General features: G+C 48.7%; 6 protein-coding genes across 6 annotated transcripts; 2 read left to right on the plus strand and 4 right to left on the minus strand.

Moving 5' to 3' along the window:
* Positions 1-99: 99 nt before the first annotated feature.
* BO88DRAFT_414592 (uncharacterized protein) lies at positions 100-687 on the plus strand (the record flags this gene model as incomplete). Its single annotated transcript, XM_025708173.1, has 4 exons — positions 100-106; positions 176-183; positions 341-409; positions 466-687. The coding sequence occupies 4 exons, from the start codon at positions 100-102 to the stop codon at positions 685-687; spliced, it is 306 nt and encodes a 101-aa protein (XP_025563928.1).
* A 3,407-nt stretch (positions 688-4,094) lies between these two features.
* Positions 4,095-5,485, minus strand: BO88DRAFT_487556 (uncharacterized protein; the record flags this gene model as incomplete). Its single annotated transcript, XM_025712549.1, has 4 exons — positions 4,833-5,485; positions 4,488-4,561; positions 4,318-4,404; positions 4,095-4,226 (listed from the first exon to the last, which is right to left on the minus strand). Exons 1-4 carry the CDS (start codon positions 5,434-5,436, stop codon positions 4,095-4,097), a joined length of 897 nt encoding a protein of 298 aa, XP_025563929.1. The 5' UTR covers positions 5,437-5,485.
* Positions 5,486-9,029: 3,544 nt separating this feature from the next.
* Positions 9,030-10,321, minus strand: BO88DRAFT_481764 (uncharacterized protein; the record flags this gene model as incomplete). The annotated part of the gene is made up of 5 exons (XM_025712198.1): positions 9,030-9,277; positions 9,342-9,536; positions 9,594-9,680; positions 9,740-10,202; positions 10,286-10,321. The coding sequence occupies 5 exons, from the start codon at positions 10,319-10,321 to the stop codon at positions 9,030-9,032; spliced, it is 1,029 nt and encodes a 342-aa protein (XP_025563930.1).
* A 1,088-nt stretch (positions 10,322-11,409) lies between these two features.
* BO88DRAFT_338116 (MDR family MFS transporter) lies at positions 11,410-13,466 on the minus strand (the record flags this gene model as incomplete). The annotated part of the gene is made up of 8 exons (XM_025702970.1): positions 11,410-11,776; positions 11,841-11,871; positions 11,933-11,958; positions 12,009-12,178; positions 12,243-12,386; positions 12,442-12,808; positions 12,864-13,110; positions 13,160-13,466. 8 exons carry the CDS (start codon positions 13,464-13,466, stop codon positions 11,410-11,412), a joined length of 1,659 nt encoding a protein of 552 aa, XP_025563931.1.
* A 401-nt stretch (positions 13,467-13,867) lies between these two features.
* BO88DRAFT_481766 (wax synthase family protein) lies at positions 13,868-15,238 on the minus strand (the record flags this gene model as incomplete). The annotated part of the gene is made up of 2 exons (XM_025712199.1): positions 13,868-14,453; positions 14,505-15,238. The coding sequence occupies 2 exons, from the start codon at positions 15,233-15,235 to the stop codon at positions 13,997-13,999; spliced, it is 1,188 nt and encodes a 395-aa protein (XP_025563932.1). The 3' UTR covers positions 13,868-13,996.
* A 1,155-nt stretch (positions 15,239-16,393) lies between these two features.
* On the plus strand, positions 16,394-18,406 carry BO88DRAFT_425061 (cytochrome P450; the record flags this gene model as incomplete). The annotated part of the gene is made up of 11 exons (XM_025708798.1): positions 16,394-16,411; positions 16,494-16,601; positions 16,658-16,789; positions 16,842-17,022; positions 17,077-17,160; positions 17,216-17,312; positions 17,361-17,478; positions 17,534-17,650; positions 17,701-17,872; positions 17,938-18,184; positions 18,241-18,406. 11 exons carry the CDS (start codon positions 16,394-16,396, stop codon positions 18,404-18,406), a joined length of 1,440 nt encoding a protein of 479 aa, XP_025563933.1.
* Positions 18,407-18,449: the final 43 nt, after the last annotated feature.

The following is an 18,449-nucleotide window of genomic DNA, read 5'->3' on the forward strand; positions in this document are numbered from 1 at the left end:
ACTACTACTACTACTACTACTACTACTACTACTACTACTACTACTACTACTACTACTACTACTACTACTACTACTACTACTACTACTACTACTACCACCATGCCTGGTAAGTACCACCTCAGAAAATTCCACATCAATACACACCTATCAACCCATACTTACTGTCTCCTTCTAGCCAACGAAGTGAGTATACTCTCAATTACTTTATATCACTTATTCCCTCGCGTCCCCTCGTCAACAACAGCATTCAGTCGAATAGTATACAACACCTCACACTATCATCACAATATAGCTCATTTGTGTTATACTTGCTTCTGATACTAACTAAAGTTTATTGTAGGAGCAGCAGCAGCAGCAGCAGCAGCAACAGCAGCAACAGCAACAGACCGGGCCGGGGCCCGCCGAAACTGTTAGTACAAGATACTATTGTTTTCATTATGATAGTATCTAATGAGATACACATAGACCCCGGAGGAGGCCGCCGCGAAGGCGCAGAGGCGGCGAGAGCTGATGGAGGAGTTTTTTCGCCTGGAGGACGAGTATATAGGCCATCTCCTAAATATCGAGGAGAAAGAGCGGCGCTGGAATGAGCGGAGGGAGGTGCTGGTGAACGCTCTCGCGGCCGTTGACGAGTACATCCGCCTCCAGGAGGAGAATGGTTGGGAGGACGAGACCGAAGACGCCTGAGAATGAGAACTTCTTTTTTTACTTTCTTTCTTGATATACTTCACTACTTTCTGAGTAGGTGTAGTCCGCCACATTCCCGTACTAAATGTAGCAAGACCCATACGATCTACGAAGCCTGTAAGGATGCCCAACTGGTGAGCGTGGTTTTCTTCGCCAATATGGACCCGCTGTAGGAAGGGAATCAAGCGACCATAAAATACCAGTAGAGACCTAGAAGGATGGCTGTTAAGAGAATGATCCCAAGGCAGATACATTACCACTCTCTACCGAGTACATGTTTAGCGCAGGGAAGCACTACTTTATAGTATTGGCAGTTGCCGTGGCCGGTTGGTCTTAAAGCCTCGCTTTTTACGTAGCCAGTGTCTTCCGTGGACACTCTCGTCTTGTTCTCTATAATGTCTTTTCTAGGCTGATTCTCTCTCCCACACCACCTTTCTCCCTCTCTCTGAATACTCGCTTATTTTCGTCAGCACCTCATTTACCCTTCGCTAGGAGATCACCTCATAATATCACGAGTCGATGAACTGCGAGCCTCTCTATTCCCACCCGCGTTAATTTGATGATAATTAGCGACTCTTCAAAGATCCATGCCCACTCTATACCCAGCCGCTGACCTCTTGCTTTTCTTTAGTGCTATCCCATTATCCGAGGCTCTCAGTATCTATGAATCATGCCCATCATCCACGAGGAAGACCTCATCAACTCTGCTACCTCCCTTCACCCGACATCCCTCTCCATACCACTCGCTTCCTATACAACGATGCGAACTACCACTCTTCATATTCAACCTCCGTATCTGCGTCCAGCCCATAATCCACAGCAAACAACCACCCAGGCAGTCCTAACACGGCATAACAACCATGCTAGCGAGGCTAGTACACATGAACCAGAGGGAGAACCCCGATTGAAGTTAAATCATTGTCCAAAAAACGTCCCCGTGCTAATGAGGTTGCAATTCCTTCCAGTGGGCCTTCCTACATTTTGATCTCGAGCACTAGAGTTCAGAGTCTCCCGCCCAGCGCTGATCTTTGGATCTAGTTCAAGTACTAGGCCGAGCTTTTGTTCCCAAAGCATCAGTCAATACTAAGCGCCTATAACTCTTACTATACGATGTGACTTTATAAGGTTCCATGCAAGGCGCGGTCCATGGACGGGTGGCTGGATCAGGTGTCGATTATCAGCAGCAGCTTTGTCGGGTTCTCGCTGATATTGAGTTGCGTGTTAGACACTGCATCAGTGTCTGCTAAATAAACCATGCTGGCTTACTCTGGTCTATGTCAATACCCCAGGTGACCGTGTTGCCCATGTGCTTTTGGTTGCTCCTTCAAAGCGCCGTTGGCTCGAAATGGACCATTGGATTAGAATGCTGGCAAGCAAGTCTACATTGATCTTGATGCTTTCTGACAGCTAGGTCATTTGCATTAATCCAAGACTTATTCTCACAAGAAGTCCGATTTTGTGCTTTAGAGGCTAGGAAGACGATGTCATATTGGCTTCCTGCTCAATGGTATGCGCGTCCTTGGCTGCTGTTAGTGAAGAAGATGAGTGCAATATAACAAGTCTTGTCTGGTCGCCGACGAGCGGTTTGGCCGCAGCCACGAGTCTTAAGTTTAAACGTATGTCCACTTCAGCGCAACATATCATTCGCTTGCTGCTTCCTGCTTCGTGAAGCCATTCGTGTAGTTTCTCAACCGATCAGATACCCGTAGCCCAGCCTCTCTGCATCCCCTCATGGTCCAATATGTCTCTTCGCCACTCCCGGTAGCTTTCGGTATGGTCGTGTTGTGGGACAATGTATCAGCGTGGTCCCCTTGGGGCCTCCTCACGTCTTGTTCTATGTACATATTGGCGATACAAGTGGTTGTTCACCCCATAGACTGCATAGACGCTTTCTCATCTTAACACATCCCTTACACGTCAATAATATCGGCCCGCTTAGGAGGTCCATGTTCTCTAGATTGCTCAAGACTGATCAACTTTGATTAGCACGAGGAAGTTCCACAAACGAGCCACAGGTGTAAGTCACTAACATTGCTCCTTTTCCATTTCCAACCTGCACTTGGCACGCCTATTGAAAGCCGATACAAGCGCCGGGTTTGAAGATGACAAAGGTGTCACCATCGAAGGTCTATGTTTTAGCTAAGGTTTCGAATGTAATCTAAATGGGAATTCGCGGGCAAGACAGTAATGCTTTGAGGGTGAAAGTAGCGAGAGTTGGGGTTAGCTCATACATTGATTAACCATACCTACAATAGCCAGCATTAAATTTCAGCGCTCATCTTGGTCTCGCTTCTTGGCGATCAACACCGGACACCGCGTGAAGGTGTGAGCATGTGGCTGGGCCACATCGTCCGGCTACTGCACCATAGCCGCACCCTATGATGCAGTACCAGGTCGGCAGATGCCTACCTGGAGGGTAATGCGTATGCCTTGCATACACTTCAATGACACTCTATGTGTCAATGAAACCCCATTACGAAGTCCCTTTCTACCATCACAACAGTGACAGACGGGTTCATGGGAAACTTCCCACGTAAACTTCGATATTTGCGGTCGGAGTCTCTTGCTTCTAACAATGAGTGCAATATCACGACCGGCCGTCACCTCAGTTCTCCTTGGATCTGGCTCCGGCTTTAACGAGACGGTGTAGTGGGCACGCTATGTCTCTTATCCTCGATGTAATGACAATCACACCGAGGACACATTGTTGTGGCCGACTGTGGGTTCACAAGATCTCCCGTCGTCAAGTCCTCAACAAGTCCACAGTTGCTATTGCTGCAAACTATGGGTGCTTTATCCTTGCGTAGTTGACGCATCCGACCCAGCCCTTGCGGCCCTGGGTCATCAGTCGTCCGCATGGAGCCATTGTGGGTAAGCGTGTAAAACACTTAAGTCCACCGCCAGCGCGGGTACCTTCAGAGGCGCCATACATTGGTGTCCTCTTCCGACCATAGCCTTTTGCTGTTTCAACAAGAAGAAGCAGACATGACACAAGAGTTTACCTGAGAAGAGGAACTAGAGCGATGCATGCGACTATTGCCCCATGCAAATGTTTCTGAGACTCGAGCTGTTCACAACAAACTCAAACTGTTCGCAACAAGCCCAAGCTGTTCGCAACAGAAATCACCTGTTTGCAACAAGCCCAAACTGTTCGCAACAAGCCTAAGCTATGTGCAACAAGCTTTCATCAATTGAAACCACCCACGTCCTCTCCAGCATTCTTCCTGATTGCAAGGTTTCCTGCAATCTTGGCCGAATTCAGCTACAGGAAGGGCCCCTTTGTGCCAGTCAAGACTGTCATGGTTCGGCTTGTACCCGGCATAGTGCCTTTGGCAATTCCTGAACAGAGCAAAGTCTAGCTATAGCTAGACCCTGCTCGGTGCAGCTATCCAAGCAACGGTGTGATCCTACACAGGTTTCACAGCGGGTATTGCCCAGGTGATCCATATCACCAGGGACAAAACCGCACCCGTCGCCATGAATGGGAGGTAGAGAGCCTCTAAGACTACTCCCTTCTCAAAAACAATTTGAGGACCACCCTTGCGGTTTGTCAGTCGCCTCACGCAAACTTTGCGCAAAATGGCATTGACATTGACAGTGGACAAATGCCAATGAATAAGTGACTATCACTTCTTCGAACTTGGCATCACCATCGACATCACCGGGGTAAAAGAGACTCTTCTCATCCCTGACGATACCACTGTCATCGACTCCAAGCTATAGTGAATGCCGCTGGCATTCAAGCTTGTCGTTTGGTGACGACTTAGCATTGTGGACTCTGTCCAACTTGCTATTCTCACCCAGTATTCTGGGTCACTGACCCGGAACACTTTGGATGATGAAGCTGAAATACACTGTATACTCAGCTCGTCGTCTAGTGACAGGTTTAGCGTGCTGGACCCTTGGCCAGCCTGCTATTCTCATCCATGTTTCTGGGCCACTGACCCGGATACACTTTGGATGAGAAAGCTGATATACCTTGTATACCAAGCTCTCTGTCGTGTGATGAAACAGTGTGCTGGACCTCTTGGCCAGCCTGCAGTTCCAGATGAAGCTCAATACACATGTATCAAGCCGCCGTCTAGCGACGTATCATCCTGCTGGACACCTTGGACCAGCCTGCAGCACTGTTGAAGCTGACATACACTGTATATCAAGCTCGCTGTCTAGCGACATATCAGCGTGCTGGACCTCTTGGCCAGCCCGCATTCTTATCCGGTCTTCTGGGTCACTGACCCGGAAGCGCCTTTGGATAAGAAACTTTGTGTCCGTCTTGACAGGTGTGGTGAGGCGATGAGTTGCATAAGTCACTATGACTTCGAACTTATCGTTAACCTCGACGTCGTCGTCTGGGCAGGCAATATACTCATTGTCGCCGACTTCGACGTCGATAACGTCCTGTTCCCCATCACTGATGAGGGCAGAATCGTCATCAGGCAGGGTCGCAGGATGGACGCAGTCCATCTCACTTTCCCCGCACTTCAGGAGCGAAGGTGAGGCCTTCTGGACACTGTCCAGCTTGCGATCACCTTCACTTGATGGCAGCTTGTTTTCAGGGACACTGTCCTTGCAGCCGCTGCCATCCCCATCCGACCCATCATCCAGGCCACAGGCCCGGCGACGTTTGATCGGACGAGAGGTAGCTGGAATTGGTGCCTTGACCTCATCCTGCTTCCTCTTGAAGTATTTTTTGATGCTGGGTTGGTTCTTAACCATTTTGGCCTTTCTGGCCTTGCTAGAGGACGGCATTGTGAGATTAGAATTGGGAGACTTACCTTTCTAACAAAGTTAAAAGAACTATTGTCGGAGTGTGCGGTATGGTGAGGGGAGAGGTACAACTACGGCTTTCGAAATTCTACTAAGTCTGTCCATTGCCAGTCCATTTTGGGACTAGGTGGGTCCCATGACTGCCAAGGTCTTACCGACTCACCTTTCTATGCTCTCGTAGTGTCTCCTTTTTGTTTCAATTACGACCTCTGAGTATTCCCATTGAGACGCGGACGCGTACCTGCTCAGAGTTCATTGGTATCTGATCGGGTGCCGTGCTTCTGAACCGTTTGGATTCTGTCCAGAAGAAGACGAAGAAGACATCCCTATCCGCTTATGAACGCTCACCAGCTCGGACTTCAAGTGTATTTGACTAACATCTTCAGAATGAGTGGACAAGGACTTGACGGACAGACATGCATGACAATAGCAGGGTTAAAAAGACTATTGACCAGTATTCCCTCGTTCTTCATATCTTACTTGGTGAGCATTTACTGACTTTAGAATATTTCTTGAAGCAAGTTAGAGAAAAATCTGCAGACACACAAGAAGACATCAGATAAAACCCGTTTCTCCTGAAGGTGGCAGTCATCGACAACAAGACAGGAGAAAGCACATCGGAAGGCTTGCCCCACGAACAACCAGTGATTCTTGTTATACTGCAGGGGATAAGCTCGCGCAGGTCCGAGGTGCTTGGCAGAGAACCGTGACCAGCTAAGAAATCCAATTATCCAGTTATTCTGTAATTACTAATTTAGGCTTTGAAACAGAGCAAATAGTTTATTTAAAGTATCAACTACCCGAGTACAACCGGACGGTTGTGTATTCTTTACCCGTTCGTGCGGCGATCTTATGAAGCATCTGATTGCGCAGCCCTACGAAGCCGGAGCACGCTAGTAGAACGTGCTTCGGGGTCTGGGACCCCTGCCCGCAGCTGCAAAGGTCACTCTCCTGCGCCTTGAGTTTGTAGAGGATATGGGCTAGGCCGATCCGCTGCGTGCGCCTCTGCATGATCACGGACGCGTACGCCTTTGGCAGACCCTCGTAGAGCGCGAGGATCTCCTTCGAGGGGGCCTTTACCAGGCGCCTTCGGGGCGCTGCCGTACGGTCGCCTCCAGTGTATTTGCCGTCGGCATAAGCCACTTGAAATGTCTTGGTCAATGGCGTCAGCTTAGTAGCTCCCTCTCTAAGACTACCTATCGCCTTGAGGCATTTCAGGTATGTAGGCATGCGACCAGGGTCTCGGTTGAACCCGAACATTAGACCAGAAAGGCCTTTTCATCCCCATTGTCACCCTAAGTAGGATAACGCGAGCAAACTCAGGCTACACAGCATCATGCTGCTTCGTGGCGTGTTTGTGGACAGCTGCAAAAGCTTTTGGCTTAATATGTTGCATTGATACGTCGGTCCAGTGCATGCCGTACGTATTTGGCGAAGCCATCTGGAGGGCAGGCCCAGGAACTGTACCAGCTCTGGGCTGCCCTGCGCCTGCTCTTTGCGCCTCGATCTTTTCGAAGTAGCGAAGTATATCCTCCAAAACCTTTCCGGGACGGCAGGCGCACGATGAACCTGACTCCTCCAAAGACTGTCCCTCACCATTCGGCTCATGCAGAGCCATTCAACAGCATGCAGCTCTTTTTTGCATACCTGTCTTGCTGCTGTTGAGATATTAGATATTTTTTCTATGTCAAATCGGACTTCAGTACTTAACGCTGATGCAGTTGTGAGTATAGGAATATATAGGACCATCCTCACCTTCAAAAAGGCAATGGGATGTCTGTTATCTTGGAGATCGACTGCTTCAGTCGGTATGCTGTTGCAAAGGCAGTTTTCAAGGCCACGTTCCATAAAGCTATCGTTTAATGAAGACTGGCTATTGAAAAAGAATGATGCGTTAGCTTGTCTGAGTATTTGATGTGTGGGACGGGGAAGAGGTTCATCGGAACTTCTGTTGATTGTCTTACATGGACTCATAAACACAAAGAACACAAGGCAGGTGCTCAGGATGGTGGCTTCCATACTCAGCTCTATTCGACCAAGGTGGTTATTGCCGCATATAAATAAGCTTTCGTCAGAAGCATGACCTGATGCAGAGTGACCTCAAATGGAAGTCAAGCACTTCCTCGTGTACGTCGGTACAGTTAAGTGTCACGATCCCGCCTGGTGTGCTTCAGGAGTTATTCCGTTGGACTATCCAGTAAAAGACTAGAATTCTGAGTCAACAGACTCAGAACGCGCATCTCTTATAAAGCTTCAATTCACTAAGTTCGTTGGTCATGTGACCAGTTGTCACAGTTAGTAGATAGATAGTCTTACATCGGTAAAGTTCTACCATAGAATACTGAGTGTCTGTATACTTATGATAATTATTGAGTTTATAGATGACTGGTGTCTTCCATCCAACCTCATGTTTAAAATTCCTCGTCCTCCGGCTACTAGTACTTTGTAATCATCAAAGCCTAGTCTTCATTTCGCATGGCAATCAAATTCTATAAACACCCAGAAAATCGTAGTAAATCCCATCTTAACTTGTTCCCCTAATGACAGCCTTGTGGTTCGCCGGTTTATGATAGGCGGGGGGGAGAATCTGAGTTTTTTATGATCAAGGATTTTGGTATCTGAGTAAACCATCAAGCCCACCGGGAATGTGCTTGCTCGAAGTGAATACTCAGCACAGTTGTAGTGACTGCCCTGCGAATATCTTCTTAGACGAAGTCAGAAGTTGCTCTTTCTGGAAAGTTACAGGGTTACTGTTTCCTCTCCTCTTCTTGTCCCCATTTATGATGTTCATCATGCTTTACCCCAACCTGTCATCTCATTCTCCCATCTCCGTGAATATTGGGCACTCATGGTTTACAATCTTACTGTCTCTCTGAAAAAAAAAAAAAAAAAAAAAAAAGGAAAAAGTGAAGCTATCAAAAAAAAAAAAAAAAAAAAAAAGGTAAGAGTGAAGCTATCACCGATTGAATTTGGTGGTGATTCAGAAAGCGATTGGAAGCCCTGCTAAACAACAGAGCTGTGAAGTCGCCACCTCATAAGTACTCCTGATTGAGAACATACCGTCAAACGATTTATAGGCAGACGCTTGTTATCCCACTTACAAGATGAGATGTCCTCTCTGTACGACTATCTCCATTGGCATGGAGAGTTAAAAGACTATCTCACATTTTTTGTCGCCCCAATACCTTAAACATGGAATTGTCTTCAATATGATCTCCACATATGCATCGACCTGGATTCTCTGGCGGCCAGCAACACATCGTTTTTGTCTACTTGGCAAGGCAATTGCTTTATCGTATCGTACCGCAAACCAGACTTGATACAGCCGGAGTAAAGTGCGACATAGTACAGAATGCATACCCAAGATTGTACATAAGATGGCTGCAGTTCGCATGTTTAGTCCATATTGGAACCTTCTAAGGCTGATAAAAAATGATGGTAAGCGGGAGATGTTTGGGATAAAGTCTGGAATGATCGCTTACTACATTTGTTGGGACATTCACTGAACCAGGCCATCAGATCTTTCCTTCCTCCTCCCCGAAGGGAAAGGTGCCCGTTGCAAAATCACCTCCCCCCTAAGGCTCCTCCGTCTTCCCCCTCGGAATACCCTGTCCCGTATTCTGCGAGTTATGGCTCTGCATCGAGAGTGCTGAATGGTTATGTTTGTCTCTATCGCTGAATTGTCCGTTCAGCAGGATTGGTCTTTCGAGAGACGCATAATCGCGCGGAGGGAGTCCCCCAGCGCGCCACCGAGGACCGGGTGAGTGTCTCTTCAATTTAGTATAAAAGGTCCAGAATGACGCCAGGCAAGCCATCATGATTGCTGTTCGCATAGTCAGATATCGTTCCGCATGTTCCAAGTCAACTGTATTTTCGAGAAGACTTACCAACACAGATCTCGATCGCGTTCCAGAAAACCAGCCAGGCAGGGCTTAGGATCCCCGTTCCTGAGACACTCAGCTCAAGTCGCACCAGCGCTATGATGATGATAAACGCCGTTAGGAAACTGACACCGATCAAGGCGAGCTTTCTCCGAATGTCGATTTTAACTCTCCACATGACGTGACCAGAGAGAACGATAACTATATAACGAGATGAGTTAGACTGAAGTAAATGCGAGGGTGGTTGGAAGTACGTACTAGCTGCATCAGATACAATATCCATACTCGTCGAGACCTTCAGGCTTACCCGTTCATACCAGATTGAATACGCACTCGCACAAGCCTCTATTTCACTGCGGTTAACTTGTAAGCACTACTTGGAGGGAAAGAAGAATTATACTGACCAATGCTATCCTCAAAGGAAGCCATCTCACATGCATAGTCCAGGACACCCAGTGTACCTCCATAGCAGGCAATAACAAATGCCAAGACCACCCACCAGAGGATGCGTTGTGCACGGAAACGATTTCCCAGATGTTGGAAGAAGAATATGAAGGACAGCTTGACCGACCACAGACTAGTATACGAGAGGAGGTATCCGGCCAGCTGCCCACGCAGGTATCGCACCTCGATGGCGGCAATGTTTTCTGGCAAGTTGGAGAAATCGATTGGTCCTGTGGTAAGGATTGTTATGAAGAACATCTGCTTATAGCATACCGACCACACGATGCAATTGGCAAGAGATAGCACCCAAGCCGTTAAGATCAGGACATCGTGTGTGTGCCATTTCCGGTCGACAAGATATTGGAGGAGCAGCCGAATAACGACGAAGAAGAACGTAATGGTCTGACAGACCCAAAGCACGGCCTTGTCAGGAGAAAAGTAGTCAGCCAAGCTTGAGGAAAGATAGAAGCTTCAAGCTAAGGCGGGAGGTGTTCCTCCAGACATACCACAAATGTAGCCTCATCGATATAGTTATTCGCCATGGCACTTCAAAGTGTACGCCTCTGGGGATACGAGGACCAACGCAGCTTCTTCGCAGTGGACTGCGACGGGAATGGAGGGGCAGACATAGCTGAATATACTATACGTCCGGAGACGCAGTGGTGGTCAGCCTTGGCCCACAGCATTCCATCCTTATGCAAGTAATGAGCGATGTATGCAGCTGTAAAGACTCGCTGCACCGCCCCATCCATTCCGACACTGCAACAGTCGCCCGGATTGTAAGCACCGCACGCCGTGTGTAAGACTTTTTGCGGATTTAAGCGCCCCAACCTTCAGGGTCCATTGCACTGCGGGCTATGAATAGCTGAGAGACAATCATTGGCAGTGTAAGAATTCTTGAGCTTACACATAGCAAGGGAGGCGGGGCGACGAGTAAGCATTGTCGGGGTAGATGCATAGTGGGACAGTGTTCGTTTCGAAAATTACAAGCACCTAACCGGCTCATCAGCCGTCATACACTATCTGTATCTGAAGGATGAGGGTGTCTCACTAAGTAGTGTTAGGCCGTTAGCTATCGAGATCGGAGCGTTTGTAAGGCACTAACAAATGAGTCCTCTTTTGTGTTGACTACAAGCCATACCATGAAGAAACAGTCATGATTGAAACTAAATGTCGGACCTCCCTTATTCTGCCTTACAAAGCGGCGATTTGGCCTCGAGCGCACTTGCAAGCAGCGGGGCACTTGACTTGCTGACAGGGTACGGGTGGGTTGACACTGACTTCGGAACGCCCTGTTTGAAAGATCGGCATTAGATGAGCCATAACGAGAAGTGTCGATGCACGTTTGGTCATTCTTGCTTATCTGACACCGTTCTGTCTTTGATTGGCCTTCACTGAGACATCCCTTGAGTCATGCTAGAGCGCATCGCTCAGCAGTTACAGAGGACTCGCTATGAATCCGAGTAGTCGAATTAAGTAGAGTGCAATTGAAATTGTGAGAATTCTGGTTCATGGGATCATCTTAGCCCCATTCCTTCTATTTATTGATTTGAAAGTAGTTCTAGTAGATAAGGTCACAATGTATGTTATACGACATGTCAATGAGGCCAGTCTAGTAAGCCTTTCCGAGCTACTTTCCCTCCTCCAAGTCATTCTTTTGCTTTTCAGTCGTCGCTTGTTCATTATCCGTCCCATTCGCGGCCTCTTTCGCCAATTTTTTGCTCGCCGCCTCTTTCTTAACGTTGCGCCATTCCATGGCCAGAGCGAATGGGACCGCCAGACATGCGGCCGCAAGCCCAAAGTCCATTACCGCCCGAATTCCATAAGCGTAAGCATCTTGCAGCGCGCGGAGGATGGTCGCATCAGTGGTTAGCGACCGTAGGCCGGTCGGACCAGCGGCGATGACGGTCTCTGCAGCAATGGGAAGATGAGAGGTGCGGACTTGGTGCGCAACGCTCGTTTCGAAAATGCTTTCTCCGATGGCGACGGCTATGGCGCTGATAGATCGGAACATTGTGAGCTGCCATTAAATGAGTCATCTGCACGGTGAATAGTACTTACGCGCCGAGTTGGGAGAAAAAAACAGTGATTGCTTGAGGTCGAGTTGGTCAGCGCGAGCGACTTACTGGCACCGAAGAGATACTGCCACTTACCATTACCAATTGGTATATCGTCGTCGCTGTAAAGTATATGTTAGCGATATCTAGAGGGATGGTTGTGCTGTCTGACTTTAGAACGACTTGGACTGCTGTGAAAGGCATCTGTAATCCCAAACCATGTCCGACTCCGGCGATGACGAGAAATGTCGCCCATAATGCAGTCGAGGTGCCGACTTCGAGCTTGGTCAGGCACGCGGTGCCTATGATAGAGATGACTTGGCCCAGGACCATGAATGGAACCTGGCAGTGGACCTTGGGTCAGCAGCGCTCATAAATCATGGAAGTCGGGAATCTGGTGACTCACGTAATGCCCTGTCATTGACACAATGGCGCCTGTAAGGACAACGCCAGCGATTTGAGAGACGCCCAGAGGGATTCCCCGGACACCACTAACTGTTGGGGAAACAAGTTGGGCGGATTGGAAGTAGAATGGGATATAGTAGAGTGTCTGTATACATAATGAGTTGAATACCAGAAGATTGTATTTCAGGCTGGAAGCTTACGACGTAGATGCTGATCTCTAGGAAAAACGAATACAGAGCGCCCATCAGCACAGAGCGCTGGCGCGCAACTCGAAGGGGAACGGTGCTACGCTCCCCTTGATACCATTGGGAGAGAAAAAAGGCGATCAAAAGCAGGCCTGCGCCAACAAACAGACCAATCACTTTGGACGAGCGCCATTTGCTAGAACTGCTGCCAAATTGCATGGCGAGTATTAAACAGGACACCCAGGCGATAGTCAAAGTGATTCCAATGTAATCGAAGGATCGGAGGCGCGCGAGAATTGAGGCTTCTGGTTTTGCTCGACGGTCCTGAAGCTTGAGGAAGAATAATACCAGGATGATTGCCACGCCACCGATGGGTAGGTTGCTGAGCGATTGAGCTACGGTCAGTCAAGATCAACGAGTAGGATGAAGAGCCCTACATCCAAAAACACCAGCGCCAGGTCACATGTTGTGTAAGATTACCTCCCAGTGGTGGTCCCAAACATGCAGCGATACCGAACACGCTCAGCACTATTCCCAGGTACATCGGCCGTTGCTCTAACGGGACGCTCAGCCCAACGATGCTGAGAGCGCCTTGATATAGACCAGCAGCACCAACCCCCGTGATTGCTCGACCGACAATAAAGGCCGTGGAGCTCGGACTAGCAGCGCATAGTACGGATCCCGCTTCTAGGTCAACATGGTAACTCAAATGTGAACTATTCAGTAGACTTACCTTCAAACAGAACGGCGACACCAAGATAAGTCGCCTTTGCATCGAAGAGCTGGAACACGTTGCCAAAGGCGGGTTGAAACGCTGTGACCGTCAGAAGATAGGCTGAGCCGTACCAACCCACATCATCAAAGGCCTGGAATGTAGTGGAGATACTGGGCACAGCGACACTGATGATAGTAGTATCGAGAGCAACCAGAAAAGTTCCACAACACAAAGACACAATAACGATTGCTAGCCGCCATGTCTCCGTTGGTGTTGTAGCCTGGTTTGTTGAACCTTCAGATTGAATGGAGTCGGTTTCCTCCATCGATATCTGAGCTGTAGGCGGCTTTGCTGTGTCAACAGCTATCTTTGGGAGTCGACCGGTAGCTCGCGATAGTATGCAAGGTAAGAGGACAAGGAGTCACGAGGAACCAGAGGCGATCAAGACGCCCAACTTAACATACATAGCAATAGGGGTATCAGCCTGTGTTAGGCTGACAGGCCACTTACTATGCGACTCAAAAAGCATCTTGGACACGAATCATGCATGCAAGGAGCAATGGGGGCCACGGAAGGAGACGTTGCAGGCACGCGGGAGTGTCTCGGACTTAGTCGGGATTTTAACTACAAACCTTTCTGATCCCCCTGCGATAAGCGGTAAATACAGTATCGAAAATAAATACAAATTTACTAGTACCAAAACACTTTGAAAATACCAATTACTACCTCACAACACATTTTGGGGCTGAAACCACAACCCGCATCCCGTTTATGCATCATCACCGCCTGCTCTGTACAACATAGGCAACCTGATCAATTATAGCTCATTGCCGACCGTGGCTGCACCAGGTCGCATTATTTGCCTTGTAACATTCCAACAACGCTTACGGGGACCACCGAGTCGTTGAGACCAGCGTTGGATCGATACAGCATCGGATAAAGATACGCAGGAAACGACCAGACCAAAAAGCTTCCGACCCAGAGAAACCCAAACATCCGTTCACCGCGGGACGCCGTCCAGTTGCGGGACGGCCCGCCACCACGAAGTATAACAGAGTAGGCATTGACGGCCAGATCTTCCAGCATTAATCCGAAGGCCTGCGTGCCGAAGAACTGTACAGCCCCGGAGCTAGAGGGCGATAGCCCCGACGACAGGTCAATGATTAAGTGCATGAAAGCTGAGGTTGCAAACACCATCACGACCTTGGCATATCGGTCGGCAAGCGTCCCTGGCTGGAAGCGAAAGACATCGCGTGAGAAAAATCGAGAGATCGTACGGAATTTGTGGGAATTTGATTGGTGCCACACGCGACTATGCCGGTATTAGTCGATACCGAAAAAGAAAAGAACAGGGGGTGTTTACCTCCAAAGTCTTCGCAGGCTATACGCATCCGACAAGGCTCCGTAGAATGGAGGCCAGTCCTGCGGCTTACTCCACCTCGCAAGAACGCTGGTGAATGCGAAGAGATAATAGAAACCACCCTGACTGGCCAATAAGCCTATGCCAGCCGCAATGCCCGAGAAGACTCGAATGACGATCTCTTCCGTAGTGATTTCAGAAATTCTCCGAAACAGCGGCACCCGAGATGCAATGAGGAAGCGAGATCCCACCTCAGGATCGCCCATCGAGCCGAGCACATCGAGGCCCAGGTAACTGAGGAGGATAATTCCCGCAGATCGACGGAGGAATGCGGCTCGGTCGCAGGTGACCGCTTCAGGAATGTGGTGCACCTGCTCAGGCGTTCCAATGCATCGCGCATTGAAGGCCGCCCAGATACCAAACCGTACACGGGCCACCCAGGTCGAAGTTAGCGTCTTGGGCGACTTCGTTGGGGAGAGGTCGACAAATTCCCACTGTGTCAACAGCCCTATGTCGACATAATGGAGCAGTAACATGACCGAATAACCGCCTGCGAGGCTGGCCCATGGTGTCCGAACGAAGTATCCCAAGGAGGTGGAGATGCAATGGCCAGTGCATAGTGCGACAATCACCAACGCGCCAGGCCTCAGGCTTGACAGGGCCGGGGTGAATCCCAGAGTGGTCACCACCACGGCAGTCTGAAGAGCAATTGTTAAGAACGGATTCAAGGGCATTCTCTATACTCTAACGCTGGTCTTGGGGGGTTGCAGATGTCGCAGAGTAATAGCAAATAGCGGCAAAGCAGGGAGGTAATGAATGTATTGTAGGTCAAGGGAAGATCAGGTCTTGTGAAAAGGGGGGATAGAAGCTGGCAATGTATCTTTGGCCCAACCAAACAAAGAAGCAGGGATTATTGGACACTTATTGGCCTAAAGCCGGGGCATATGACTGAGCAAGGGGGAAACCCTTGCAGCTGGCTCATCCTGGCCCAGTCTACATGGTGATCGTGGGTAGTCACAGCCTTCTTTCATTGCAAAAATTTTAAAAGAAAGCAATGTACCCGGTAAGGCTTGCGTTACAGGTGTCAATGGCCTGGACACCGTTTTTGCATAACGACGTCTCGTTCATTTCGCTTAGTGCTTACTCCAGACCCCACCTGTCGATCAATTACCCTACCCGTCTCACCTCATATGGTAATTTATAGATTCATCGTCTTAAATGAGACTTGTGACTTATGCCAGTGCAAATGGATAATAGCCCGTTCTGAGTATCTGAAACACTCTGCACACCTTGAATGCTGTAAATCATACTTTCGTTTTCGCTCCCACTCCTCTTCCAGGTTTCTACACCTGATTACTATCGGTAAGAGGGTGCCTCTCTAAGCCTTAGTGATAATCCATGGCTTCCCTACATAATCTCTCCAGCCAGACTTCTCTGAGGGCTGTGTGCTGCTGATGGAAGCAATGATGCAATGACGGGAAATTTTGGTCAGATGAAGCCTACAAGGCATCCACTGTTGCCGTCAGATGTGTCCTCGTAGTTTGCTTACCTTGACTCGTAAGATATCGCTGGGTGAGATTTGACGATCGTGATACTATCAGGGGTGACAAGCACATTACTCGTGGTTGCTTAGGGGCCAAGTGGTCAGGGAGAATAGTGCTAGCTGGGGAGTAGCAGGTCGTAAGATATATAAGCATCTCTTCAAGTACACCCGGAACTGTCCAAGTTGAGCTTGACTTCCAACGGCACGAGAATTAGCATCAGCTCGGAATATGCTTGCGGATATAACTTATAGCAGCAGCCTGGCACTATGCCAGCTGCTGGATATCAGGCGCACGTCTTACATTGTGGCGACCCTGTGGATTATTTGGCAGCTGATCAAGCTACTAAAGATGTATAGCAAGCGCCCGGTATGCATATCTCCTCGCTTTATACAGCTTTAGTACGCGATCCAAAATTCACCTTCACAAGCTAATGCCTTCAAACCAATAGCTCAACACATACATCGGGGGTACATCTATTTTATTGTTCGGAAAGTGGTTCACCAGTCTCGAGTTTGTGGTCGATGGGGCAGGTACGGTCTTCAGTCTCTATCAGAGAGTACGCAACTCCAAGTCTACTGATCTGCTCTGAGATATCCAACTAATCGCAAGCAGTTGGGACGTGATAAGTCCTTCGCGATTCCCGCTCTCGATGAGTATCAGGTATTAGTCTCCTCCGAGCAAAAGGTCCGGGAGCTGGGGGAGAGCGCGGAGAGCGTGCTTTCATTCCACACGGCCATGGAACAGGTATGGACACTTTTTGACGTACCCAAGTTTACTGTAACTCACGGCGTCATAGAGAATTCAGCACAAATACACATTGTTTGGCTTCCAGCACAACGATATAGATCCGAATAACGATATTGCTAAGCGTGTCATCAAGGTCCTGCTTCGCATTAATTTACCTCAGATGCAGCAAGGCCTACAACCATTGGTTCAAGATCTGTTCAAGCGGGAGCTGACAGATAGAGACTCGGATGGTACGTACACTTTAGCCATGATGATAAACAATGGCATTTCTGATCTTGTCACAGGTTGGAGTCAAGCAAGTGGATTTACCCTAGCTAAGCACCTTGTTACACGAATCAACAATTACGTTCTCTTGGGTGAGAAGCTGGGTGAGAAATATGCCGTACACCCCGTTCTAGCAGCTATGACCTAACGAGCCTTTAGCTAGCGATCCAGCTTTCGAGGACGCTGTCAATCGGTACCTTCAAGACGTCGTGGTAACCATGGAACTATGTCGCCACCTCCCATCATTCTTAGTTCCGTGAGTACCGCTCTGTTGCCTATCCTACGTATATACTGATTTCCCAAGGTTGGTGGCACCAGCCATGATGCGTTGGAGTGGAGCTATGCATTTCATCGGCCGCGCTGTTACTGCCGAGGTAGAAGATCGAGTTAAGAGCAACGGCACATCCCAGGATCCCTCACCGGTGAGTCAAGAAGCTCTCTCTTATTGTTCCGGGACTAACCTACCTGTCATGATAGTGTGACGGCATGCAGTGGGTAATAGATTCATCCAAGACTCCAGAACAACGAACAGTATCTCGACTGGCCCAACAAATAATCGCTATTCTCTTTGCCTCCGTGCATCAAATGGCCGCAGTTAGCACAACCAGCCCATATGATACCGTCCAAGGCTAATCATTCAACAGGCTCTGGTATACGCCATGTATGACTTGTGTCTCCATCCAGAGTTCATCGAGCCGCTCCGCGAGGAAATCAAGCATGCGCGAAGCGTGACCAGCTATGAAGATCACTTTGATCGGTTGCCTTTGATGGACAGCTTCCTACGGGAGTCTGCCCGACTCAGCCCATTAGATGCCTGTGAGGCCCCGCATATCACGCGCAGTTTACATCAAGCCCGATAACTAAACCCTGTTTAATGACAGTATCAATCCAACGGGTGGCTCTGTCACCCTACACTTTCGCAGACGGCACGCATGTCCCAACTGGAAACCTTGTTGCCGTTCCTCAAGAGGCAATTATGCAAGATCCAGAGCATTATCCGGATCCGAAGAAATTCGATCCATATCGGTTTCTGGCGGTAGATGAAGCGGATGGTTCGGTGAGAGCTTTCCCAAAGTATACAGACGTGCATTGGAACTATCCCTTCTGGGGTTCGGCGAAAAAAGCATGGTAAGCATCACAAGTAATCAAACAAGTTATCTGTAGCTGATAGGCCATAATCACAGTCCCGGTCGGTGGTTTGTGTCGAGGACATTGAAACAAGTTCTCAGCCATGTGATTATGGAGTATGATCTCAAGCTGGCGGATCAGAATGCACCACGAACCTTTGTTTGGACCACGGCTATTGTGCCTCGATCTAGTACAAGGTTGATGTTGCGAGCGCGAAAGTGATTTTCATCTACATTTATTTCATTATATACGATTAATTATTCCA

The sequence above is a fragment of the Aspergillus vadensis genome (genome assembly GCF_003184925.1).
Source record: "Aspergillus vadensis CBS 113365 unplaced genomic scaffold BO88scaffold_9, whole genome shotgun sequence".
In the NCBI taxonomy this organism is placed as follows: Eukaryota; Fungi; Ascomycota; class Eurotiomycetes; order Eurotiales; family Aspergillaceae; genus Aspergillus; species Aspergillus vadensis.